The 27,084-nt window shown below is 35.6% G+C and overlaps 2 protein-coding genes across 4 annotated transcripts; both read right to left on the reverse strand.

Moving 5' to 3' along the window:
* Nucleotides 1-5,896: 5,896 nt before the first annotated feature.
* On the reverse strand, nucleotides 5,897-12,196 carry LOC120343162 (solute carrier family 49 member 4 homolog). Its single transcript, XM_039412287.2, has 11 exons — nucleotides 11,929-12,196; nucleotides 11,162-11,327; nucleotides 10,774-10,948; nucleotides 10,560-10,699; nucleotides 9,905-10,034; nucleotides 9,616-9,751; nucleotides 8,325-8,462; nucleotides 8,015-8,082; nucleotides 7,481-7,614; nucleotides 7,102-7,278; nucleotides 5,897-6,955 (listed from the first exon to the last, which is right to left on the reverse strand). Exons 1-11 carry the CDS (start codon nucleotides 12,034-12,036, stop codon nucleotides 6,732-6,734), a joined length of 1,596 nt encoding a protein of 531 aa, XP_039268221.2. The 5' UTR covers nucleotides 12,037-12,196; the 3' UTR covers nucleotides 5,897-6,731.
* A 6,018-nt stretch (nucleotides 12,197-18,214) lies between these two features.
* Nucleotides 18,215-25,865, reverse strand: LOC120342754 (poly(rC)-binding protein 3-like). Of its 3 annotated transcripts, none has more exons than XM_039411719.2 (9): nucleotides 25,708-25,864; nucleotides 22,917-23,012; nucleotides 22,370-22,522; nucleotides 21,766-21,894; nucleotides 20,635-20,763; nucleotides 20,305-20,421; nucleotides 19,932-20,135; nucleotides 19,658-19,833; nucleotides 18,215-19,156 (listed from the first exon to the last, which is right to left on the reverse strand). In XM_039411719.2, exons 1-9 carry the CDS (start codon nucleotides 25,774-25,776, stop codon nucleotides 18,631-18,633), a joined length of 1,599 nt encoding a protein of 532 aa, XP_039267653.2. In that variant the 5' UTR covers nucleotides 25,777-25,864; the 3' UTR covers nucleotides 18,215-18,630. The 3 variants fall into 3 exon arrangements, with proteins under 3 accessions (XP_039267653.2, XP_039267654.2, XP_077967001.1); XM_039411720.2 differs by lacking the exon at nucleotides 25,708-25,864 and adding an exon at nucleotides 23,411-23,634; XM_078110875.1 differs by having other exon boundaries at nucleotides 19,015-19,544; nucleotides 25,708-25,865.
* Nucleotides 25,866-27,084: the final 1,219 nt, after the last annotated feature.

Here is a 27,084-nt window from a genome sequence, read left to right on the forward strand (position 1 = left end):
TAGATGATGATGATGCAACTCAATGTTATGCTCATTTGTCGCGTGTAGAAATTATCAAAACACGGTGTAGTCTAGAGTGGTAATACTTTAGCTAAAGCTACCAAAAATAAATCCGTATTCTTATAAACCAAACGAGCAAACCGCATAAAAGTGTCACACCCAGTGTTCTTAAACCGCCATCGTAACAATTTTTTTTTTCACCCGGGCGGATCGAAATTTCTTGAGCTATTCAGTATAAGATAGTGACACGGAATTTCCAATATTGAGTAACAAATTTCAGAAAATGGCAATGAATAAATGCAGAGGTTAGATATTGACACACAACATGACCTATTAAAGCGTAACAAAACTTGCCTGCCAATATATATATATATATGTACTGAACATTCCCTACTTATTCGTTTACTCCGGGATCGGGAGTCGCGGGACTGATTCGAATAAAGTTAGTTTCATTGGTGGAAGGAACTTAGACGCTATACCAAATCAATTCTGGATACCAACCGTAAACGTTTTGTGTAATGGCAAACTTTTGCCGCCAATACTCTTTATGCTTCGCACCGATTGAAATGAACAGTGAACCCAGTCAACATTTGATAAAATGAGTCGAGTTTTACATAGCTACGCACGTACGATAGTGGGTTAATGCTGAGTTAGTCGTTCTACTTCACATGCTTGTCCAATCCCGCCAAATGAAAAAATAATTGCAAAAGTTTGCCACGTAACCTTTTTTTCTGATTCTTTGTATTAAGCTCATGTCGCAAATAAATGGTTCCGCACCCTACTTTTGAAATCGCAGTCACGTGAAACGGACCGTCTGGTCACACCATTAACTTTAAAACATGAAATAAGCTGTGCTCGTGGCATCATTCAAAACCCAAATCTGCGCTGAAGCCAAGGTTCAAATGTGGCTGGGTTTGTTTTGGTGAGCAGTTATGAATTTATTTGCAAAAATATATTTTTTTTAAATTGTATTGCATATTGTATGTCATATTTACAAAGGAAAAGTTACGATTTCTGAGAATAGATCTAACTAATTAAAATTAAATGGTAATGTGTGAAAATGGCAATTGTGAATTAGTAGTTGCATAGAATGCGTTCTAGTATATCTTCCGTTATGTTAACGTAATGCATGTTTTATTATTAGAGAATAAGTTGATATGGCTATGTCATATGGGCATAAGTTCGTGTTACTAAATCCAGACTTTTGGTGGGAAAGCTTTTCCGCGACCAAATTATTAGAAGCTCGATGCTATAAGGTGAATATATATATATATTGTTGTGTTCCGGCGAATATAAAGATTTTTTTTCCAGTATGCAGAAGGTGGGTAGTTATCAAATAGGATTTATGCCAAAGACCAAAAGTAAGGTTTGTTCGAGTCAAAGGTGTAACTTATGCTTCGTTTATCTCACTCATGTTTGATTCACACACGAACGACAACGTTTCAGGCAATGTCACTGGATATCATTCGCTATATTTTTTCACGGATGACCGATGAACGCGTTTATAAGTCGATATCCCTACCATTGGAAGAAAATTACAGTCTATCGTTGACATCCTGTTTAAACGCTTCATTTACTGACTTACGGAAATCTCCTTTTTGTCACCCCTATTTTACGATTGAGATATTACATCCGTTCATGAATTTAGGGGAGCATGTTCCTACCCTTTTCAAAAAAGGCGTTCGATAAAAACGTTACGGACTTCCAAAAGTACATTCATTTTATTTTTGCTTGTTTGTAATACCCCAAAAAAATCTGGTAACAACAATTTTCGATTACAAAAGTAAATGTTGCAAAATTTGCCATTAACGAAGAAGTTTCGTACCAAAATGTGCTACAATACATAAGTCATCAGGATAATGATGAACAATGTTTTTAGTGCTGCGATATTTAGAAACTTAGCGTAACTGATTTATTTCTCTCAATCTTGTGCAGAATCCGAAACAAATTATCTGAAATATTTGGTTAAGCTTAAAGTTGTTCCATGACATTATCTTGTGTATTATCTTTGTGACGGTACATTTAAAAAGTATGTAAAACAGGTAATCATGAATTTACTGTTGCGTGGAGAATATAGACACACCCTGATAACTGTTAAATTTAAACACGCCATATTGCGAAACACCTTTTTGTGGCGCATATTGGAGGTAAAAATATACATGCTCATTGCATATGAATAGATACATATGATTGAATTATTGGCTCATGTAGATTTGTCGCATTTTTAGAAACCTTTTGGGTTAACTGGCTGATTTCCCCATTTCTAGGAGGTACTAAGAATTCATATATAAATTCTTTAATTTTTTTTTTTTTAATTTTATTATTCACTGATCATCTGATATTGTCATTATGCATAAGAGTATTTAAATTTATGGATTCAATGAATAGTCGCCGGTAATTGTACGTGTTCGGATGGAGAAAGTACATACACTTGTAGTTTGCGACAGGTGGGCACGCCCATGTTATGATTAAATGTTATCAAAATATTTTGTTTTCGCGAGATTCGAAATGAAATTATATTATTCCCGCCCCATTCAAAATATTTCAAACATGACTCGCCTAAAGAAAATACAGTAGCAACGCGGATGGATTCATCTCCATGGCGTTACTGTTGCGTTCACCTTTCTCCACTAATATGCGCTAGTTAAAAAAACATACATAGACGCCGTGGAAGGGCGGAGGTGAATATGATCGTTAGACTTCTGTCTTTTTAGAGGTATGAAATATTTTAATGTATATTGGCAATGGGGGTGGTTATTGGTGTCATTGTCTTTTGAATTTATAAGAGTCATTGCACAAATAGTTTTAGTTTATTACTGAACACTTGATTTGTGTTCCTATTTCGAGGTAAGGAGCACAAACTAAGCGTTTTCCAATACGCTTGCAACTAACGCAGTCACAAGAGAAAACATGCGTCTCGTGGTCAGGGGAGCGTTTCCATGTGAGTAGTTTATGTAATACGACTGTCATGGAGTTGCTCTCTGATGTACGTGGCTGCAAAACATCGATACATCTAAGTTCTTATAGTTGAGGCTACGAGCATGGGGATGCTTCAGAAATTCCAGATAGCGATGTAAAAATTACTTGAACATTTCAGGAAAAATTCCGACTGTCAGAATAGGTTGAACGAAGTTGATTTATTTATATATATAGATTACAAATTCTTTTACATATATTTATTTTTATGTATGTATGGAGATAAAATTTATATACTCAATTATATATAGAAGTTTTCTATTTGTACGTAATTTACCAATAGCGTTCAAATGAACCTAATAATAATTAAAAATGATCGAGGACATGACACGAAAAAACTTGGACAAAACTATGACATAAATACATTAAATATGGAGAGAAATGACAGGTGAAGCTCTTTGCGTTCATCGCGGGCTTATCGTACCTTGAACATAACTGTATTTACGCATAAAAGTTGGATCAGAGTCAAAAGCTAATATTCGTTATAAATAATAAGATAATAAAAAATTTTGGCTTTCACTGGTCGCATATAATATCGATACTCCCGTAGTATGTGTACCAGGTTAGAGTTAGGCCATAATTTCATTCCAATTTTTCCTATTCTAGTTCTATTACGAGATCAGGACTGTCTGTGTTAGCCAAGTGAATATACCCCCTGCCCATACGGTTCCGTCCCTTTCCACAACTTTATGTGAAGTAGACGAACAAAATTAGTTACCTCCATATTGTACACATATATAGTCTACTTCAGGAGCGCCAAAAAACCAGCGTCAATTCATAATGTTACCGAGTTTTATGACAAACACATTACATAAAAAACTACACAAATACTTCCTAATTTACACAAAGACTCTTACTTAATAAAAAAACATAATTTCGTGAAGCATGAAAAATGGTCGCCATGGCTGTTTTCATGTTGTATTACAATCAAATGTACTGGCATCATTGCCCATGTGACTACTAGACCGCCAGCACGATTATCTTTCTCCAATATGCCAATTATTCACTGTATATTTTTAGATTGTGCACACACTGATCGTTGTTGTAAAATTAGAGTATGATATTGAGAGGAATTGTTCCAGGCGAATTCACTAGCACTCATTCAGAAATAAAGAATACTCAGTCTTGAGAAAAGTTGCAGCCGATCACTGAAAAGCTAATAACCAGGGAAACTATACAGCAACGATGGCAAACGGCGGCTCGTCGGAGTTTTTATGCGGCTTTTCTCGATAGCAATAATTATATAGGCTATTATCTAAATTTAACTAAGAGAAACTGTAGTGTAACATTTCTTTTTTAATTCATTAGGCGGCTGAAGAAGTTTTCATCAATGATTTAGACAAGTTATGTTTTAGTATGAAAATCGTAGCGTGGAATTTGATTAAAATCTGTTAAACGACAAATCTTGCATCACAATGATCAAATGTTTGTTGCTGCGTTGGCGGTTTGTTGTAGCTTTATTGCGGTTAGTCTCAGTAACAGTGCGATATGTTCCGCACCAAGACTTTTAAAAACTTCCAGATAGGATGGAAACACACAAGTCAACTACTTCTGATATGGCCTCGCATTATATACTTTGCAATATTGTTATTATATGTTGGTGTAAAGTTCGTTTCAGTTCACGGTATTCTGATATATATTATTAATTTCAAAAAGTATGCGGCTCTCACATATTTCTGACTTGCTGCCTGCGGCTCTTATACTAAAAAAATTTGTTCACTTCTGCTATATATTATAGGTGGCAGATGCACGATGGTGCGTTACGCGATTTAAAGTCTCAAATTGAAGTACTTCAAGTGAATACGTACAACAAATTTCTATGAACCAATTCTGTTATCCCAATCCGCGTGGCGGTGTGGCTCATCGTTCTAAGCGTTGGGAATACGCTCGCCACAGCACCTCTGATGGGTTCGCAGGTTCGAATCCCATGGGAGGGGGGGGGGATGGTTATGTGCGGGAGGATTGACGGACTTCCCGCTGCCGTAGGGTGGTTCAGTAACCACTGGTCGATTACGGCTTCCTTACCCATCAAGTCCATGCTTCCGAAAACAAATAACTAACTATTAACTAATCCCATTCCTGACCTGGAGTGGTAACCGGACGAGAGGCCGTGGTTCGCCATATGGTTATGTGCGGGAGGATTGATGGACTTCCCGCTGCCGTAGGGTGGTTCAGTAACCACTGGTCGATTACGGCTTCCTTACCCATCAAGTCCATGCTTCCGAAAACAAATAACTAACTATTAACTAATCCCATTCCTGACCTGGAGTGGTAACCGGACGAGAGGCCGTGGTTCGCCATATGGTTAAACGGCTTTCCTCTCCCCCGGGATAAATCCTATACTATCAATATTGAAAATATCAACACATATAGGTAACACTTCAACAAAACAATTGTTTATAGGACGCCTACAGCGAGTCAACTATATTAATCTTTATGATTGTTTTCTAATTCGGTTTGCAATTTATTACAGCCAGAGAAGTGCATGACCAAGTAGGACATCAATACATACAGAGACGGTTGTGAGCGATTTGTTAAAGGTTTGGTGGCAAATATTGACGAGAACGAGACGAGAGCTTCAGATCCACAGACTTTATATACCTTTCCTGGCTCAGAGAATGCGAGTCTACTCAGACAAAATTGGGAACATGACTTTGTTTTATTTTTAAAGACTTCATAAAGAACAGTCATTGATGCTGAAGATGTGTCCATGATTTGATTGGTAGGATTGGATTTAGTACACGAGTCCGGTGTGACACGCTATCGAAAGCTTCAGAAAAATATTCAAATCAATTTGACTTTAGATAACGTAAAGTCCAGCAGCCGAAGAGTTGGAAACCTAGAATATAGGTATCACCAGCCAGACAACAGGAAGAAATACTATCAAAAAATCTTTGTGAATGGTCCAGATTTCACACACTCCATTTTTGCTCTCTTTTATTTACCCTTTTTATATTTCAAGTCACATCTTTCAATAAATAGGAAAGTAATTATAAATAAATCATATGAAGCAATCAAAAACAATTTAACACAAATTGTACACAGTGACAATAAGGGCACTTCGGCAAAAATATTTGCTCCGTCATTCATTTAAATCTTTCCGTATTATTAAAAAAAAATATTTAATATACTGAATAATATAAATATGGATAGACTTCAAACCAATAGTAATCAAAAACACACAATTATGAAATAAGTATTGAACAATAACAATCTCTTCCTGACATATACAGGGCAACCCCAAAAAATGACCTGGGTTCTGTTTTTTGGGGATCAACCCATATTTAAATAGATAATATTACAAATAAGATTAATTTCAACCACTTTTTTAAATAGTTAGTTTTTCAAGTAAGCTTATTAGAAAGGAACAGCTGCAAGTCTGAATAGAAACAATGATGGATTTTGATCAAAATGGGAACATTTTCATCAAATCAGTAAATAACATGTATTTCACATAATTCATATAAGTTAAATAAATATAATCCATGCCTTACTTGTATTTGTGAAGAAGAACAATTATAAGATTGACCATAATGCATAAAGGCTGAATATTTTGAGGCAAATTAGAGTATCTAAACATGAAAAAACACATTTGAATCAAAAAGAATCTTATAATTTTGGACTGCATCATTGTGGAACTTTCGAATCTCTGCCATACCACTGTTATATACACTTATGGGCCATAAAAGTTGGTCTGGCGCTGTACATGTCAAGATTATTGCCATACATATACATATAATCTGCAACAACAGAGATCAGGCTGATGTCTGGAAACTATTTAAGGAATTAGATACTAAATCTGCATTCGGATCAACATTCACATTAGGGTCCAGTAAACGACCCCGGTCTTTATCAGTAGTATCTACAGAAGTCGACATATCAATTTGCATTCGATTTCTTGGTTCTTTAGAGAAGAATATGAGCAGAGGAATGGAAACCCCAATAAATACTAACATCAGGTAATTGGTCAACTTTGCATCTGTGAACATGAGAAAAAATAAATATTATTTACTTTTGAATATTAAAAACAACAAACATCTAATCAAACTTAAAATAAAATAAAGAGTGAATATATGATAATGCCATTTCTCTCTACTAATCGTGAATAAATAACAGAAAACATACCTGTAAATTGCATAACGAGAAGTAAAGTAAAACTTAATAAGTTGAAGAACCAAACAATAACACTGGCTGATATGGCTTCACTTGTTGGATAAGCAGCATCAGCTCCCATCTCCATACCAAGCGGAACTGCTGCATTCATTGCTATACCAATTATTATACAATCGATCCACAAGCCAACTAAAAAAAAAATCAAATCATACTTTGTTTATGCCAAATTTTACTATGCCCACAATAGGATAACCCTAAACAGAGGATCCAATTCACACATTAACAATCATATCAGGGATAAGATAACATGCTCTGTGAATATTGCCCGTATTCTGGAACAAAAGTATAGCAATCAGTAAAACAATGTTAGTGATGTATTGATCATACATACCATTAGATAATTCAAATCCTTTTATCTTAATCCATCTTTGACTCATGTTAATATAATAAAGATAGCCAAGAAATGCAATGGAAAATAATACGACAATCATCACTTTAATGTGACCTTTGAATCTGTCGGCAAACCTGTACAATAAAGAAAAACAATGTTTTAGCACCACAATGTATCACAGCTAAAAAGCCAATCTGTGAGAGCTGAATAAAAAATGCCTTGGCGCATTACATAGTTATCTTATAAATCAGTATTCTTCAAACTCTTTTCATAACAACTAGGCCCCCCAAGATTTATCATAAAAATACAATAAAATTGAACAATGAGACAGATTTGTTTGCATATTTTCACACAAAAGATCAAATCATGCCCTATTTTGGTGATGGCAGGTCTTAGCACCGGTTCCAAATTTGAGCGATATTTTGTTTTAACATTAGTTGTGGCGAAAAAGATTTTACCGCATTCATTCTCTTACCATAGGAGTTGGGAATACTATTTCTTTATTCAATCATTCTACTATTGAACACAACTTACCAGCCAACCAGTAAACCAAAAAAACAACCAGCCAGTGTCATGAAAAATCCAATTCTCCCTGCTTCATCCTGTCATAAAAACAACCATATTTTTTCATAAAAAATTTTCCTTGTGCAGTAATAGGAAGAGAAAATTGGCAAAGGGTATTTGGTCAGAGAGAATGTAGAGCAACTGCAGTTTATAGTAAGAAATGCCAATCTAGTCATTTGTAATTGAATGTTAAGGTTTTAGGTTATTTTTTTGTGTTGACATAACATTACATATGAAATTGATAACAAATTTATTGTATTGTTCTGTTTTAAAAGCTTACTTGAGACACAGGAACTGGTAATTCACTCATAATTACACTCAGCACACCAGTCCACCCTCCATAACCACCGAGTGTGAGTGCAAAAGTGAGAGCAACGACAAGAAATGTCCTGTGGTAACGTAAAGCCTTCACTCCTTCCTGAAAACAAATGCTCTGATAATGCCCGACATTTGGAATACTAAAATTATGGCCTTATACGAAAGTGATCATAATCAAGATGTAAGAAATAGCATAACCTTCCTTCACTAAGCTATTATATCATCAGAAATGAATTTTCACTGAAATCTCGTCATAGAATCTATAAATCAAAATGAGATACCCATTCCTTGCCTTTAACAACATAACTCAAACATTTCTCTCAAAACATGTTTGTCATTATGTGTTTTATATATATATATTTAAATAATGCAACCAGTTTCGAAATTTACCCAAAAAGTAGCGTCTATGAATCCTCTACACAACACAAGCCTAGATAGAATGGGAATTATGAAAGACTACGGTTTTAGTCGTGCTCGTCAATTCAGTTATTGTCTGTAACTTTGCTCAATGGCGAGTCTTTTGAGTCGGAGTGACTGCGTGTTACCATATCTTGAGCAAATTCTTACAAAATAACCCAATAACTCTCAATTTCAGTAAACTATTTCAACATTATTTCAAATAAAACATTATCAAACTTTAATAATCATATATGGAATATTGGTTATTGTTTCTATTCAATGTATTTTTTATTTGAAATTTGAAAAATTCAGTAAGATTGTTTGCATTGCAGCACTGACAATCATACAGCAATAGAAAATGTTTGTTGTACTGTTGAAAATTCAATGAAATTCACTAAAATTGATAACAAACTGAAGTTGACTGCAAATATATAACTACATAGATGAGATACTATAAAAAGATTTGACATATTCAAGTTACTAAAGTAAACTTTACAGGCTTTTCTTGCAGTTTATTTATGTGTGTTTCAATTGTCATGTGTGCTTTATAATGCACATAACTTGAATAAACAATAAATAGCGTTATAAAGATACTGTTTAAACACTGTGATGAAGCACATGATGATTAAAAACAAATAATCCATTGCATTAAATTAGCTCTAAACATTTTCAAATATATATATATACAAATATTTTCTAAGAGCTCAGCACAAAAATACTCAATATGGGACTTGTTTTTGCTAGCTTTTTTCGTGGGTTTTTGTTAAAGAGTTCAAAAGTATAATCCATCCCTCTAAGGGCAAAAAGAGCATTAGATTTTGAACAACTAGAAAATTCTAATTACGATAGCTTACCAAGAAGTCCATCCTTCCAACAGAAGCAGATGCGCTTGGTGGCATTGGAGGTTTGTTTGGAAAAAAGATTAACATACATACAAATGTCAGTAAACTCAATCCAAATTCTAGATACATCAAGTTCATGATTTCTTTCCTTGAGTGAAAATGAAACAAAATTACTAATTTAGAAATTGATTATTTGTAACTATTCAAAAAAATTAAAAAAAATTTAAAATGTCCAATGCTTTCAATCCCTTGAAAATAACATGAAATTTTTTGTATTGATGTGTGAGGTGTAAAATACTACCGTATTGCATGCTCTTCACTTGTGCTGTTACATCCGCTTGCAAGATATACATCATGAAGTTCACTTGCATTTCCTGTATGATTGGGTTGTTGGACCATGAGAGGACCAATTATATATGCCACACCGGTACCTGTGTAAGAAGTACTATGTGATAAGAATATAAACAACAGGAATTGTGAAATATGTAAATGGAAATGACAGGAAAGTAAAATGTATGCTATTGATTTGGATTTTTACGGGACCAACTACATATGTAGCAAGAGTGAAGATAAGTATACTTCATGATTTGAGAGTCTTAAGAACAATAACACAAATATATTTCTGCAGCGGTAATGTTGCAGAAATACATTCGTGTTGGTGTGCAGCTAGACCTATGACGTACTGAGTAAATTTAGTTATAAATTTAAATGATACCCCCTTTTCTTAATAACATTTCGCAGAAAAAACAATTAGAAAAAATGTATATTTGAAAATTAACACTCATAGTCATTTTTGAGACTTTTGGATTTAGATTGGAATTAATTACACAGTAAGTACACTCATAGGTATGCACTTTATTATGCAGAAAATACTTCAAACAACAAAGTACAGAAATTGATCGAACATATTACTGTAAGATAAAATAACACTATAAAATTAACAACAGTAATTTTACCCATATAATTCAGAAGTGTTGTGATACTCGTAGCTGTCACTCTTTCTTCTGGTGGAAACCAAACATTAGATAACAGTGGGGGAGCTGCCATAACTGCACAACCAGCTATGCCATTCAACATCTGTCCGACATGAATGAAGCTGAACATTAAATATGAGGATATAATACAGGTTTTGGATACATTTGCCAACAAAATATAATTCAACTAACTTACTATTTTAGTATATTAACAGGTATTGGAAGACTTCTTAATCCAGTTCCCAAGGCAGTAAAAAAGGCACTTAAAACGATAGGCAGTCGAAGTCCATATTTGTCCAACAACCACATAAAAAATGGCATCGATATTAAAAATGTAATCGGACCCCAATTTGTCAGAAGATCAATGTTGCCTAAAATATTAGTGACAGGTTGAAGACTTTGAGATATTCGGTTCTGTGATATATCTCATATCAAAACACAGGCATATAAAAGTAAATCATTTTCCCTGGAGAGTGGGAATCAAAATAACATTAACTCTTAATAATTACTTGGGGACAGCTACGCAGTAGAGCATAGACATCCTAGTTTATCATCAGATAAAAAAGTAATTTATCCAATCTTACTCTGCGTAAAACCAATAGCACATTCTGCAGATTTGTCAATTGGACTCCATGTATTCCATACTGCCCCTTGGAGCAATCCAAATAATGAAAATATGAAACAAATGTACCATCTGTACCAGTATTTCTTTGTGACAATACTGCCAACTGATGACGCACAATCTTCATCCTGATTAAATTGTTGAAAGAAGTTTTTATTAAATAAATATGAATTTAGAAAAATGTAACAATTCAGTGTGATTACAGGCCTTTTTTGACAGTTTTAAAGTATTGCAGACTACATCTGAACATTGAATAAATCATCTATCAATATTTTAGATATCTTCTATTCACTATTCAAATATGGGATTATATCTATAAATTATCACATTATATCTTTTAAATAAAGCTAAGCATATGACTTGCAATAAGGCAAAAGCATCGACTTCAAACTGTTATTAAATTTCAAATTATATGATAAAAGAATCTACTGTGAATTCACAAGTTTGAATTTAGAGTTTTTAGAAAGAGTTTTTTGCTAGTATTATTGGATCCTATTAAACATGTAATCCAGTAACCACTGGTCAGTTATGGCTTCACCTACCACACTATTGAAATTATTGATTACTGGATTAGAAGTTGGATTGCTGGTCCTATTACAGTATTAACAATACAAGAGATTGTGGTGCATCACGTGAATAACAGACATTTATTTCAGTGTCCAAAACCGATCAGAATATTCAAACGATTCAACATTTCTGCATTTACAGCAGTAATGCTACCGTACCAACCTCATCAACACCACAGTTCAGGGATTCATAACCAAATGAGTTCGATCCCACACCATTTCTAGAAAGCAATCCTTGTTTTTCGTCGGTGCTATTCGAAGTATTTTGCATAACTCAAGCCTTCCTTTCTACACATCAGCAGGCTAGGGCCAAAAAGAACGAACACACACAAATAACTGAATAAGGGGAATCGCCTCAATACAGTACCGGTACTGTAGCATCTCTGAACATAATTAACACAATGTAAAAAAGTCTAGTCCAGCTGATTGATGAAAATAAACAGAAAGGTCGAAGGTCGATGTCATTTGTTTTTAAATGTAAGGCGATGTAAGGATAGGGATTTACATATTTATTCCGGAGGAAAGGAAAGCCGATAGGACGGCCTAACTATATGGCGAAATACGGCCTCTCGTCCGGTGACCATTTTATGTCGGGTATGGGATTAGTTAGTTATTTGTGTTCGGAAGCATGGACTTGATGGCGAAGGAAGCCCTAACCGAACAACGGTTACGTGAACCATCCTACGGCTGCGAGGAGTCCAACAATCCTCTCGCACATAACCATCCCGCATGGGATTCGAACCTGCGAACCCACGCAGAGTAGTTGGAGGTTCAGTGGCGAGCGTATTCCTAACGCTTAGAACGATGAGCCACACCACCGCGCCGACTTGGTACGGACGGTACAGACTTGGTAGTTGGATAAGACGCAACCGGCCACCGGTTACGCGAACCACCCTACGACGGCGAGTGCGGCAATCCTCTCGTACATAATTATCCTCCATGGGATTCAAGGATAATCACAGATTCGGTGACAAGCATATTTCTAACGCTTAGCTTGTTGCGCCACGCAGCCCAGATTTGTTTAATCCAAAGCTAATGCACGCAGAGCACAGCTCGTACTCTGGCTTTTGCCAGTTAAACCCATCTGAATATAAGGTGATATTTCCTCATCAAAAACATCAAAGAGAGATAGAGAGAGTGATTTTTTTTCGTCAACCAGAAAACTAGCATTGCAACAATAAAAATAGCTATACAACATAGGCAAAGTTATTCGGTACAGACTGGGGGAGCGATAAAACCCCACGGTCACCAGTGTGAACTCCTCCCATATTCACTATTTTGTATTATGTATGAAGTAATTAGTAAATGCTGTGAAAAGGGCTGTCGGAAAGTGGTCTAGTTCGTTTACAGAATATTTTCAGATAGGGCTATATAGTGATTAAAGTTATAGGGTATAACATGTTTCCCCGAAAATAAGACCTACCCTGAAAATAAGACCTAGCCTGAATTTCAAAAATGATTTTAATATGAGCCCTCTCATTAAAATAAGACCTAATCAATTGCGCAATTTTTTTTTTAATATTTTGTATATTTGAAAATCTCGTAATTCTCTACTCTGTAAGTTTGTTTTTGATAAATGAAAATAAATAAAAGACATCCCCCCAAAATAAGCCCTATATTATTTCTAGAAGGAAAATTGAAATTTTAAACAATGAAAACCCGAAATTTACAGTTTTACATCACTTAACTGGCTGTATATGTATATCCATTAAATGACTGTATTTTATGTATATATATATATATATTTATTTGACTTTGCAAGTTAATTAAATTGGCTATGCCTGTATATGAATATGACGTTGATTTTTATTACAATGGCTTATAACTAATTATATTATTATAACTATATTTAGTTGCCCATATAAACATATGACATTGGCTGTACACGTAGGCTACATTACTTGGATGGCCATATATGTATATTGATTTGGCTGTATATGCATATCATATTGACTTTTGTATGTAAATTACTTAAATGTCGTACATATGATATTGGCTGCATATGCGTATTTAGTGGGCGCTATATGTATACGAGTTGGCGGTATATGCGTCTTTATGGCTGTATATGTATATCACGTTACCAACCCCACTTGTGAATTTCACCTCTCCAGATACCTCCAGGAAGTCTCCAGTAGGGAAAACAACTACTCCTCCCACCAGGTATTTAAAAATACCTCGTTAGGTTAACGATCATCTCTGTCGACAAAGGGCGCGGCCGCAGCGCTCTACACGAGATCCCCTATAATTAAAACCGAAGCTTCCGCCATTCAACTCAAAGATCGAGACGCCGGGAATGTATTCATTTAACAGTTTTTCAAAAATGTCGTGTCCCACTTGTCCAACGTGTCCCACTTAGACCAAGTGGTTCTCAACCTTTTTCAGTTCGCGGACCGGTAAAATTTCAAAACAAATTTCGCGGACCGGCAGATCTTCAAAATTAACCAAAAATGTCATGAACAAAAAACATAATCAAAAGAATGCAATTACGCCAAAATACAATCCAATTTAATGAAAATGTGCTGCTGTCTTTTTGATATTATATTTTTCGTTGGCTTTGCGGGTATTATTACGTGGTTTGAAAGAATTTTGGCGCAAACTTGTCACATGGAAAGCTTTCCTTTTTCGCTACTGGGAGCGACATACTTCTTATCATACCAGATTCATACCAACTTTGCTGCTGCGGACACCAGAACATAGTATGTGTAGCAGGTTAGGGTTAGGGAATAACTTTATTCCAATTTTCCCTATTTTAGTTCTATTACAAGTTCGACGACCACCCAAGTGACTTCCGTAGTAGTTGTACCTGAAATTATGGTTTACTCCAACCTGGTACACATACTACGTTCTGTTGTCCGCCATCTTGGTTCACATACTTCGGGAGTTTCGATTTTTTTTTGTAATAAATAGGTTAAGGAAAAATGGATGTAAAAACATGCCAAGCGCTTCCCGTTCTCAATAAATCCTTCGAACGCCACAACTATCGATGAAGGTCCATACACGGCTTCTCAAGCTTTAGTTCAAGGCGTCCACAAACGTGGTTGGCGCAAGAAGATGCAACAGATAAGACATTACGTGAACGACCCTGTGACGAGAACCAAAATTGAAATACGACCGAATAAATGAGTTTGTATAACTTTGGAAAACTCTATCACTTTAACCTTAAGAACATAAAGAGGCATAAATTAACCGAACAGTTTTAACCGTAATATTGCCTTTATTTTATGAGAAAAAAGTCGATACAGAAACTCGAAATCCTTATTATGGGGTCATAACAGATTAGTTTTGACATCATTGCATCAGAAGGGTCTTGCAATTAGCATAGCCTGTCTCGTCGTTTAATAAATCAGATTGCCGCCGATGTAAGTATATTCTTCATTATCATACCACACTTGTTTTGCCAATGGCTGCCCTTGATTAAATAAGTTTCATGATTTTCTCACTCGAAACGTCTCTCTAGTATCTCGGATAAATATTCCTGTTAAAATCGTTTGACTTTTGGTATAGATACAAACTTGGCAATAGATCTACGCAATAGAAGTGAAAGTCAATACAAGAATTTTTTCTTACATTTTTGAAAATATAATTCCGGCAGCTTATGCGGCTGCCAGAACGCAACGTTCTGGCGTAGTTTCACGGCTATGCGAGGGGTATTTCAATAATGCAAATACAAAAAAAAATTGATTCAAAACAAGCCCTTGTTTTAAAACGGGATGTTTTTTTAGAATTGATAAAAACCAAAACTCTAACTGTGTGCTAGCAAACTCATCCGTTATGACGTTAGCCGCCGTTATGAGGTCATATAGGCTTAACAAACATCCATCCGTTCAGGGTCTAAAATGGGCAGAGGACTTCTAACCAAGTTTGGTTGTTAGACGAATACCGGTACTACGAATCATTAAGAGTTCGGAAAAAATCATAAAAATAATAGATATGCCGTCAATACTTTGTGTATTTTGCAATTTGCTTTTAATATATTAATATTAGAAAGATATTTGGCGGACCGGCAGCAACGTTGCCGCGGACCGGCACCGGCGGTTGAGAACCACTGACTTAGACAACTATTTTATGTTGTCAGTCCCCTACAATCCAGATGATAATTGATATTATCGGAATACCGACATTTTGAAATATCGGCGTCCCGTAACCGGATCGGTACAGGTAGCAGCGATAAAAGCACTATCGGTATATCTTAATGCATGTATCGCCATTCAAATTTTCGAATTAGGAAATAGTTTTTATAAATAGTAATTACAATATATACTTTAATTCAATCAGGTGTAGTTCACATATATGCTAATTTTCACAACCCTGGAACAAGTACCGTGTTTCCCCGAAAATAAGACCTAGCCTTAATTTTTTAAATTGATTTCAATATAAGCCCTCCCTATAAAATAAAACATAATCAATACCGCAATTTTTTTTTTTGACCTAGTCGATAGCGAGAAATCTCTTCTACACGTTTTAAATGATTGATAATCTATGTTTTGCAGTTATTTTGAATAAAAACGTGTTATTTATGAGTATACATATATATATATGGGCCATTCCAAGCAAAAGTTGAATTCCATCAATTTTTTAAAAAGTGTGGTGAAAGTAATTTTATTTATTTTTTTTGATATCGAAAGACATTGGAAATTTATTGGACTGCATTCATTTCATCCAACGATATAAAATTTCACCCAGGTTTTTGATGGTTTATAAAAAAATGGCCTAAAATGTAGAAATTTTGGTATAATTGACATATTTTGTGATGATTCCTGACACAAAGTGTTTGATTGTGTGGTACCGTTATTTCATATGGAATTGACGCACTGGATTTAAGTTAATTAATAAAGTTTAAATGTTTGCAGTGCTGTAGGACATTTCTTCACCCATTTAACGATTTATTACCAGAATTTTAAGAGATGATAGAGGCCGCTATTCCGAAATGGAAAAATGTTCTGTGGTGTCACGTCCTGTAGTGTCACATACAATATGCACATTATTGGCATTGATTTACAGTGTTACATTAAGTAACTTGAGCAACACATAGAGGGGTAGTTCAGCTACTGCACCAGAAAATATTATGGGCTCACACTGTACCATCGCAAAAATTTACAGCATAACACAACGTACTGTTAGTGCATGGTGGATTTGCCGCCCTGTAGTGTCACGCTATATTTTACTATATTTTTTTTTATCTATTAAGTAAGTCTTGGGTGTAACTTTTGTGCAATTTTTTACATATTCAACAAAGCAATCCTCCGAAAGTAAGCACTAGTGGTATTTTTTGGAAGAAAATTGAAATAAGACCCAGTCTTATTTTCGAGGAAACACGGTAGGACACGTAGTAGAGTAAGTAGAACACGTGGAACAAGTGGGAAACGACATTTTGAGACACCCTTCGCTCAATAATTAATATTCGAGCGCCAACTTCGCACGATAGCATGATTGTCCATTAGAATCCTCCAGTTATTGGATACCTAGGTGCTGTATATACGACACTATTTTAAACGCATGCATTAAAACTCTGGCTCGGATTTTTTCATTTAGAATAAAATAGGATGTACAAATTTATCCCGAGGAAAGTCGATAACACGGCTTCGGTTACCAGTCCACGATGCGCCACTACGCAGAACATCGGAGTTCTTCAATTATTGGATACCTATGTGGTTATACAACACTGCTTTGAACGCTTGTGATAGAAAATCTCGCTGGGTTTTTCCATTTGACAATTCAAATTCGCGCGCCCACTACGCGTAGCATATTGATCGACCATTAGAGTTCTTCAAATCATTGGACACCTAAGTGGTGATACAACGCTATTTTAAACGCATGTATTAGGAAGACTTCGTCAACCAAGAAAGGTGGGGTTTTAAAAACATTATTTTGCACACTGAAACTGAAGATACTTAGAAATCACGCCATGTAAAGTAGCGAACTTCGACTCGAAATATAAACATACGACGTCTGTCCAATCAGTAAGACTGCGAGGCAAACGATTACAAGTCCATTAAATAAATGAGACTTAATATAATTCCTTCTTCAAAGTGACTAAGTCCAGTTTTAGCAACGATCTATGGAAATCCATTAATTCCTTTGCAACTACGAATGCCTCCAGGTAGCAAACGACTGATTCCAATCCATCAGCTCCACAAGTTAAATCCATAAGTTTTGACAGGGGAGAAGTTATTTGGGGGCGCCAATTGAAAAACATTGAACAAGCATAACAGTACGTCGAACAAACAACCTCCAACCGGAATTGGGTTTCTTAATACAAATTGTGCATACAAAATTGTCACCATAAGATGTGTGATATTACATGGATATTTCCAACGCTTAGCCCGTCGCGCTAACCCAAACGCACATCAAGTCGAACTATGAAATGTATAGTTGGCTACAGACCTGAATTGAAAGTTTGGTTACTTAGACAGGATTGGCATCAAACACACCATGAAACAACACGCAAATTCAGTGGTACAATTTAATAGAATAAGAACAAACGAAATGCGCAACGTCAAATGTATTAAAAAACTAAAAAAAATAATATTTAAGTAGATTATGGGTGAAAAATTAACGCAGGCAATTTTGCACCAACATTCTATTATATTTTAATATAAGGGAGTGATTTCATCAACCAAATAACACCCACAATGTTATTTCATCATATCAAGAGCTATAGTAGACTATAATCAGAATTACACTGTAAACTGAAAGGTGCAACCAAACACTGACAAAGTTCAAGTTCTGTCCAATATTACACAACCAAGCCACAAAAACTTAACTAAATATCAATTTCATGTAGCTACTAGAATTACTGCATTACATGCATAATACAACAACCACCTTCTTTGCATCAGTCACATTTACCATGCACACCACATAATTAATAGGGCTGAAACTTCTCTCTTTTGGTCTTTCTCTTATCTTTCCCATTTGGTGATGACTCTCCAGGTGGTGATACGTCTCCCTCCTCCTCTTCTTCAGCCTTTGGAGAACTGGACTCTCCTTCTTTGTTTCGACGATTATAGTTATGCCTTGGTCGATTTGAAAATCCTGTATATCTCGAGCGTGACATAAAAGCGCGTCTTGCATTTTGCATCGCCGCGCTAAATGAGGCACCAGGGCCCATTATACCAACGTGTCCAGGATAAGGACCAACTATACCAGCTCCAAATGGACCACCAAATGGTATACGAGGTGCCATATATGCACTGCCAAATGAAGATGGACCAAACAGTTGTGAAATGGGAATGGGCTTCGAAGCTGGACGAGTGGGAACAGACATCAGAGGTTGAGGGTTGGTAGTAGAGGTTGAGGACTCTCCATCTTCAGAAGCACTTGTGGTAGCAGTGGAATTAGTTGTATCAGAAGATGACTTGGATGGTTTCTGGTTGGCAAAAAGCTGGATACTATACGTTTGTCAAGGGTTGTGAGTGGTGACGGTTTAGTTTTGAGGTTTTGAGTATGGTACATGTAGAGGTTGACATCATGTTGAGAAAGGATCAAGTTGGTTGGTCATGAGTAGGCAAATGCAAGAAGATGGTACCGGGAAAGAAAAATTTGGTTAAAGAGGGAAATAGAAGGGCATAGTTATATATGAATTACTATTTACTCATATTTAGAGAAGAAAAAACAAACAATATTTCATCATGATAACTTCTGAAAATATTCACAACAGTTCTAGGTTATAAAACATAGGGTAGCAAGTGATATTTGCATGATAGTATTTCTGCGAGGCAGGGAAGTATGGATAAACAGGATTGGAAGAGGCGGTTCCGAACTTCATATTGAATAAGTCTGGAACAAAGAGTAGCATACCAAAATATCATAGGAAAAGATTTAGGATATATTCATAAAAACCTGAAAATGAAAACAACAGTGTGTTGTTACTTATGTTAATACAACCAAACCTGGTATTTATCAGATACTGAGCCAAACTTATCGATTCCGGAGTACCAGTGATGGTAATTTTACGATCTGCTTTACTCTCCTTATCAAGTGAGCGATTGATTGAAATCTGTGCACCAGACATTAGTCTGATTTCGTTAATTCTTGTTCCACCTCGACCGATGATGCATCCAATTGTCTGTAAATAATATTTAACAGGTTACATGTAACTCATAATAGTAGAAAATTCCATAACCCACTTTTACAACGGACAACAATGAGATGAATAAATCTTACATCATTTGAAACAGTGATCTCTTGCGTGTCTGCATCCAATACTTTTGTGGGCAGGTTAACCGATCCAGAAACACCTGCATCTACCTCACCATGCCCTGAACCTTTGGAAGGAGTAGCAAATGACGTAAAATTCCCCATCAAACTCGAACCTGGTTTATCTTCAGTGTATGAATGCATTGCAGCTATCTGATGCAACTTGGTTATCTGTGTTAAAAGGTAGAAAGTTGATTATGTTCATCATTTCAGAATCACCACAAATGAGAAATATGCTATTATTACAATCTGATCATAAGACATAGTTTCGCCTTTGATTTTTATTCTAGAATTAAACTACTTGCTGGAAAATATACAAATTGAGAAATGAAATAATTACATCTGGATTCGGAATAGCATATTGTCCTTGTAACATGTAAGCTTGGCCTTGATGAAAAACAACAGATTCATATCCCATGTTGGGTTTGTATGGTACAGTTGCAGTCTTGGCAGGAAACTAAAAAATGTATGGTTGGTTACAAAACTTTGCATAAATTCTAAAAGAGATCTTGAGAGTGTTTATGCATTATTGAACTTTATGAACAACAAAAAACTGCTATTGCATATTGGCTCAAAAATTCACAGGGGATAGAATATACAGAATCCATATTTTAATGTTTTATTCTCGAGCACTCATAAAGGATACCGAACGAAGTAAAAGAATTCTCACTTGAATCATTTGTTCACATAATAGATCAACACATTTGACAATAGCAGAAGGTGTTCCATTCAAAGTTACAGGTCTTTCTGTTGATCCAGGTAACATTTCACCACCAACTTTAATTGCACAAGCAGATGTCTATAAATGGCACAGCTTTAGGTAAGTTTAACAATGGTATAGAGCAGTGTTTCCCAGACATGAAGACACAGACTCTAATGAGTCCGCAAAGGCCCTGGTGAGTCCGTAGACGACTGGCTACATTGAGCATTTTTTACGAAGAGAAACATGACAATAAGCGTAAACAACAAAATTAACAAAAATATTGACAATAATACTAGCATTTCTCGTGATTTATATTGTATTACTTTCACAAAACCGCCGGTTGTTTCGTGACAATTGGCTATTCTTACGCGCTGCTGCTATTGTGTCATAACACACATTCATGGCAAAATAAAAGTGTTTGCGTATAAAACAAGTACACAAGGATTTAGTTTACTTGACAGTGTATTGAGAAATCTTAATTCACAACTCTTTGAAAAAAGCCAAAGTGTGGTGTCATCTTGAGACGAACTGCTTTAGTGAACTTAGTAACAATTTCAAATACTTCATTCGATAGTATTGCATCATCATTACATAATGCTATTAACTATTGCACTGCCAAGCACTCTTCATTATTAAAGGAAGGTGTCGCCGCCCAGTCACAATTTTCGTTTCATACAATTATTTTTTATTAATATTATTCTAATGGATATCTCGATCTTATAATAATTACTGACACTTTGTGCAAATAGGAAATAAAATTGACGTCAAGAACAAATGTTTTTAAAGTACAGTAAAACCTTGGTAGTCGAACGACTTGATACTCGAACAATATCGTAGTGGACCAAAAAAATCTGAGGCAAAAATGCTGCGGTACTCGAACACCCAAGCGCTGCCAAGTGAAATGATGTCCCCCCAACCGCGAATCTCGCCTCCCTCTTGACCATTCAATAACAGTTTCATTTCAAGTATTAAATGAGTTTTGGATGAAAGTTCAAAATTTCATTTTTAGACTCAAGGATAGGAATATATATATCATATTGTGAACACGGCCTGTTGTAGCACTTCAATGTTGGGTTGATTGTACCATTTTAGACTTACTTCACGAATTTCTTTTATTTTAGATCCCGCTTTACCAATAATGGATCCACACTGGCTGGCAGGAACAATGAGAACAAGTGTAACTGGTACTCTGTCGAGAACAGAGCTGGAGACATTCGAATTGGTATCCTGCAAAAATACAATCATAGTTGCATGGAACAAGAACTGATATCATCAACAATGAAAACTTTTCCCAATTTGACTGCGGCTCATAACCAATGATTTTAGGCTCATATATACATGCAAACATTCATCCAATGTGACAAGTATATAAACTATAACTGACATGATTGAAGCAAAATATTTGTAGCCCAGAAATATGCATGACCATATTTGTGTATTTTCTCAACTTGCAGAAGGTAATCAACAACACACATGGTACAAAACTTGAATTTCTCTTCATATGAAATGTCTGAAAAATCAGCCATGTGTATATATTGAATTATTGTGTACCCCCCTGTGTACTCAACATGTTGAAAATTATTTTGATCCAGATCAACAACCGATGGTTCATTTCAACTTCTCATGCAAATTGAAAAAAATTCAGTTGGTTATGCTACGCCCTAAGTCTCTTAAGGTGAATGGAAAAACAGAATGGCTTCACCTCTTCTATCTTCTGTGTGATGAGTCTGAAAGCTTCTCTAATTTGTGACTGCTCTCCAGTGACGGTGACAATTCGTTCTGGAGTTCCACTTGATGTAGATACATTTATCTTGGCTCCACTTTTTTGTCGGAAACTCGCTATCGTCGCTCCTCCCTATAACCAATTTTAGACATGTAAGTATTTATACCAAACAAAGTTTACCAGTGAGAAAATAATACTGGCGCTCTAATCAATTTTGGATTCAAAATCGACTTAAGTAACTAAATGATACCATAAATTATGCTTCGATATGTGTATTAGTGATGAATAAAGCTTATATTCAAAATGTAAATTCCTGATTGTAACGATATAAATTCATAATAAACTTTACATTGATAAAAACTGATGCTAAAAACAAAAAAATGTTATGAAGACAGCAATGTTTATTTTAAAACACCCCTCATTTCTTTTGTCACATTCTGATTAATCAATTTTGAGACAAAAATGTATAAATATTGAGTATTCAAGGTTTAGTTTGTTTAAAAAATATAAAACCAACAACAATCACCTTTCCAATAATTGCACCAATCTCCTTCCCCACCATGAGCATCCTAATTGTTATTATTACATCTGGCATTATGCAGAATTGTTTCAACTCTGTCTCCTGTTTGATGGTGTAAGAAATACAAAGTCAGAAAGTAGATGTGGACAACAAGCAGACAAATGATTCCCCAGAATTATGGTTGAATTTTGGGCAAACTACTCAATTCAGCAATTGGGATATGGAAGAGATAATGGGGTCCAGTACTGTATAATTTGATAGAACATTTATTAGCAACAAAACAAGTTTGCTCAAACTGCCTCTTAATTAACCCATTACTTGATTACTGACCAATCTGACAATACTCCACTTACTGCACCGTAAAACTGTGCATTATATAACAAAAGAAATGCAAAAAGATTTACGGTACACCCTTATATCAATAACAGATGGTCATACAAAAAAAAACGAAAGATTACCGGTACTCAATACCACAGTATGCAATGCAGATAACAACATACACGCATACAAAAATTTCTCCGCTGCCAATAAACTCGGTCCTGTCTGTCTGTGAACGCATTCTAAATGAAATCGCCACAAAAATTGTATTTTTTTATGTCTCATTTAATTTGGTAATTTGAATATGTAATTGTACCCGGAGTGAATGTTTCAACATTTATTTAACATGTATTCATTTATTAACATTTAGGTCTGAGATCTGTCTACTTTCAGTCGTAAGTATTGAATACTAAATAGCTTTCGCAGACTGCGGAAGGTATTGTGGGGTCAATTGTCACTCAGGAGTCATGACGCACGATATTTGCACGATCCGGCACGATATTTGGTAAAAAAAATTAATCGTTTTAGGATCAGTTATTTCTTAAGATGAATTAGTATAGCTATATATCGTTGTTTCATAATCTTAATCAAATAATAAAGGTATTATTAGGGCAAAAAATTCTTCCATACATTTATATTAGTATATCTTGTTAGGTTATAGAGATAGACTGGTATTTTGTTAACAAAAATATTTGCGACCTGAAATATAAAATCGATTAAAGAAATGCCAGTTTAACCTTTTTGAACAGGTGAAATTCCTAAACAAGCTTTTAAAATTCAAACATGACTAAAAAATTAATAACAGTTCAAAATTGAATATAGATCCGCTTATTACTCGAGGCCACTAGCTGGGCTTCAGCCTACCTTGCCTAATTCTGTAATTGTAAATGTTTCGGCAAAGTGCCATACTAACCTATGGCTTACAGACATTTTGGCCAATACAAGTACGATTGTCAGAGTGTGGAGATAAGTTTATCAACAATCCTGCAATGCAGGTGCAACATAACAGTGGCTTCCGCGGAAACCCTTGGGTCGCTTGAAAGACCTTCTTGTCTGAGCCGAGCCGAATTCTTGTTTCTCATTTTTTTCTGATTGGCAAATTCCAAAGTAGTAATCAAAACTAAAAATCACGTATTTTGTGTATATTTGTGATAATAAGGATCAACAGCGCGAAGTCTGAAGTTCCAGGATATCTTTTGAGGTTTTATAACAATATAATAGGAACTTATCGAGTCATCTACTGAAAAATTTTGATTCTTCTATTTTATTAAATAGAGACGAAAGAAGCCTAGAAATATCTCGTTACAGTCATCCATGAGGAAGTGAAGATCAAAATAAAATTGAATTGATTGTGAGAGCTTTGCCAGCCGTACTGACTTTGCCGATGAAAATTGGTATCGTAATCGAATATGAAAATTTCGGTCAGTAAAAAACTCGTGACCTAAGGTTAAATCATTATGCGTTCATTTCGATTCCAGAAGTTTAAATGAGCAACTCCGTGAAATACGACTTCATAATACTGGCCTTTGCAATTTTTGCAAGGTTCCAGAGACCGTATAATATTTTCTAATGAACTGCCATGCCTATAGCAATGGAAGGCAAATACTTAAGCTCAAATGTTGCGATTATGACATTGATCTTCGAACCAAATCTATTTTAAGCAACTCTCGCATTTTCCTTCCACTATATATATATGTGAGGCCACCAGTATAATAATATAGCCTTATTAAAAAATGGTATTAAATTATCTGGCGCAAGACTTAAATTATTCAAAGCGCTATATATATATATATATATTCATATTACACACACATCATAGCCTGTTCGTGTCCAACGGGTTTTGGAGAGAACGAACGGGTGGTATTTCAAACTAATACAGTTAACGTACAGTAAAGCGGGAAGTATCCACTGCAGCGAACATCAAATATCCACTGAAAAATTTCAAAATGAACGCTAGTACTTGACTCAGGGTTTATTATAGACATTCTAAATGCCCCAAACAGCGTAGTGTAGGCTAGTCTATGCTTTACAGTGCACAGTAAAACACGAAACACATAACGTTAACGTTGTTATGTATATGTGTGTTTGGTGTTGAATTGTCTATATTTATATATATTGTCTTGTCTTATAAACTCCCCTGTATAAACAGTTTTGTATACTCCTCCCTTACCACTTTCACCACATCAACTCGCCCCACCTTGCACAACTGTCTATATGAGGGACCATATTATACATATTTAATCCAATGTTTTTTGTTTTATATTTGTCAAAAGGGGTGCATGCTGCACATTGTGCTAACTTGACTTTCTGTGTGCAACTCCCCACAAAATTTACCAAAAACTTTAGGCGCCTTTATGGTTAGTTATTAGCCTGAATGGGAAAATTTTTCAACACCTTGATAGCGTTAGTCACAGACAGATTTAAAATTTTGCCCGTTTAACTTGTTTTCAGTGGCCGTATATGATTATGATAAACTTACCTTGAAAAATCGGTCATAGTTATACTGATTCACAACCAGGTTATCACCCACTGTTACGGGAACATTCATCTTCGCAGGGCGTTTCGGGCTTTGAAGCTGTACGAAGTGTCAGCCGACAGTTTCCACTGCCCGAAGTTATCAGTGGACAACGACATTCAAAGGAATATTATGATGTCATAAACGTAGCCTTAGTAAACAGACCTCCAGTCAGGGCGAGCAATGAAGTCAAATTTCACATCCTCCAAACACTTGCTACCGACCAACACCGAAGTCTAGTACAGTGATTTCAACCTTTTTTGTACCGCGGAACACTTTTTTTTCATCTTAAATTGTGGCGAATATTTATCTTGGAAATGACCTTTATTTTGCTATCAACTGACATCAAACATTTTGACATGAAAGTAAAATAACGAAATTAATAAAAGCTCGTCAACTTTAGCTAAAAAAAAACGTGGCACATTCCAATATAGAGCTACAAGAGCTAAAGCACAGTACTGTACAAATAAATGTTTTTGCTTATGATTAGATTAAAATAGAAATTGTATTTTAATGTGATATCTGGGTCTGTTTCGATGAACACAAATATTTTATTCTGGCTGAAATTGAAGATAGACAAACACGCAGCTCTTTCTCAACGACTCAATTTCTCACGTTTTTTTAACTTTTATGGCGGCCTTGCTCGAAAAGCTCATTTCGCAAAGATAGGTCGTGGAAAATGGTAGCAAGATTGAAAGCTCGTTTTTGGAAAGCATTGGAAATTCCTTGGAGACATCAATCCAGAATGTTTCCAGAAGTACATCCGGGAATTTTAATCTCAACCCGCGGTCAACTGTAAGGATCTCTGATCCGATCAAAGCTCTCTGTGGGGGTGGAGAAAAAATAAAAGCATAATTTCTCCTCGAGAGTTTTTAGGTGAGTTGTTATGGTCTCGCATAGAGCAACCCTATTATCAGTTCCTTGGTAACAATGGAAACATGTCAAGCTTGTCATATTTCACAAATTTTTGCCAGAGCTAAACTTTTGAATGAAATTCATATATTTTGTCTGTGCTTGTAAGTAGATTTTCATCTCGCCCTTGCATTCGCGTGTTCAGCTTGTTCAAATGTTGAAATATGTCAGCCACGTACGCTAATCTTGCACATCACTCATCATTTGCCAGCAGCTCAACACCCCCAAACTTTTCATCGGTCAAAAACACTTTCATTTCATTTTGTAATTCACAAACGCGAGCTGACACTTTTCCACGAGACGACCATCTGACTTCGGTATGAAGCAACAATGTGGTGTATTCTGCGCCCATTTCTTCGCATAGACATGCAAGGATATAATTAACCATGCTCACCACGGAATTTATTATGGAAGCTAATTCTGCAGGCA

The sequence above is a fragment of the Styela clava genome, chromosome 3 (assembly GCF_964204865.1).
Source record: "Styela clava chromosome 3, kaStyClav1.hap1.2, whole genome shotgun sequence".
Lineage (NCBI taxonomy): Eukaryota > Metazoa > Chordata > Ascidiacea > Stolidobranchia > Styelidae > Styela > Styela clava.

Bases quoted from the DNA above. Each gene is read 5' to 3' on its own strand.
- LOC120343162 (XM_039412287.2), bottom strand. From the start codon at position 12,036: ATGCAAAATACTTCGAATAGCACCGACGAAAAACAAGGATTGCTTTCT. The intron at 10,949-11,161 runs GTAAGATTGGAT...CTAATATTTTAG, and splicing joins TGCTATTGGTTTTACGCAGA to GCAACATTGATCTTCTGACA. The intron at 7,279-7,480 runs GTATGTATGATC...TTTTTTTTTTAG, and splicing joins AGGATTTGAATTATCTAATG to TTGGCTTGTGGATCGATTGT.
- LOC120342754 (XM_039411719.2), bottom strand. From the start codon at position 25,776: ATGAATGTTCCCGTAACAGTGGGTGATAACCTGGTTGTGAATCAGTAT. The intron at 22,523-22,916 runs GTGATTGTTGTT...AATTGGTTATAG, and splicing joins TTGGTGCAATTATTGGAAAG to GGAGGAGCGACGATAGCGAG. The intron at 19,834-19,931 runs GTAAGATTTATT...TATTATTTACAG, and splicing joins AGATCACTGTTTCAAATGAT to ACAATTGGATGCATCATCGG.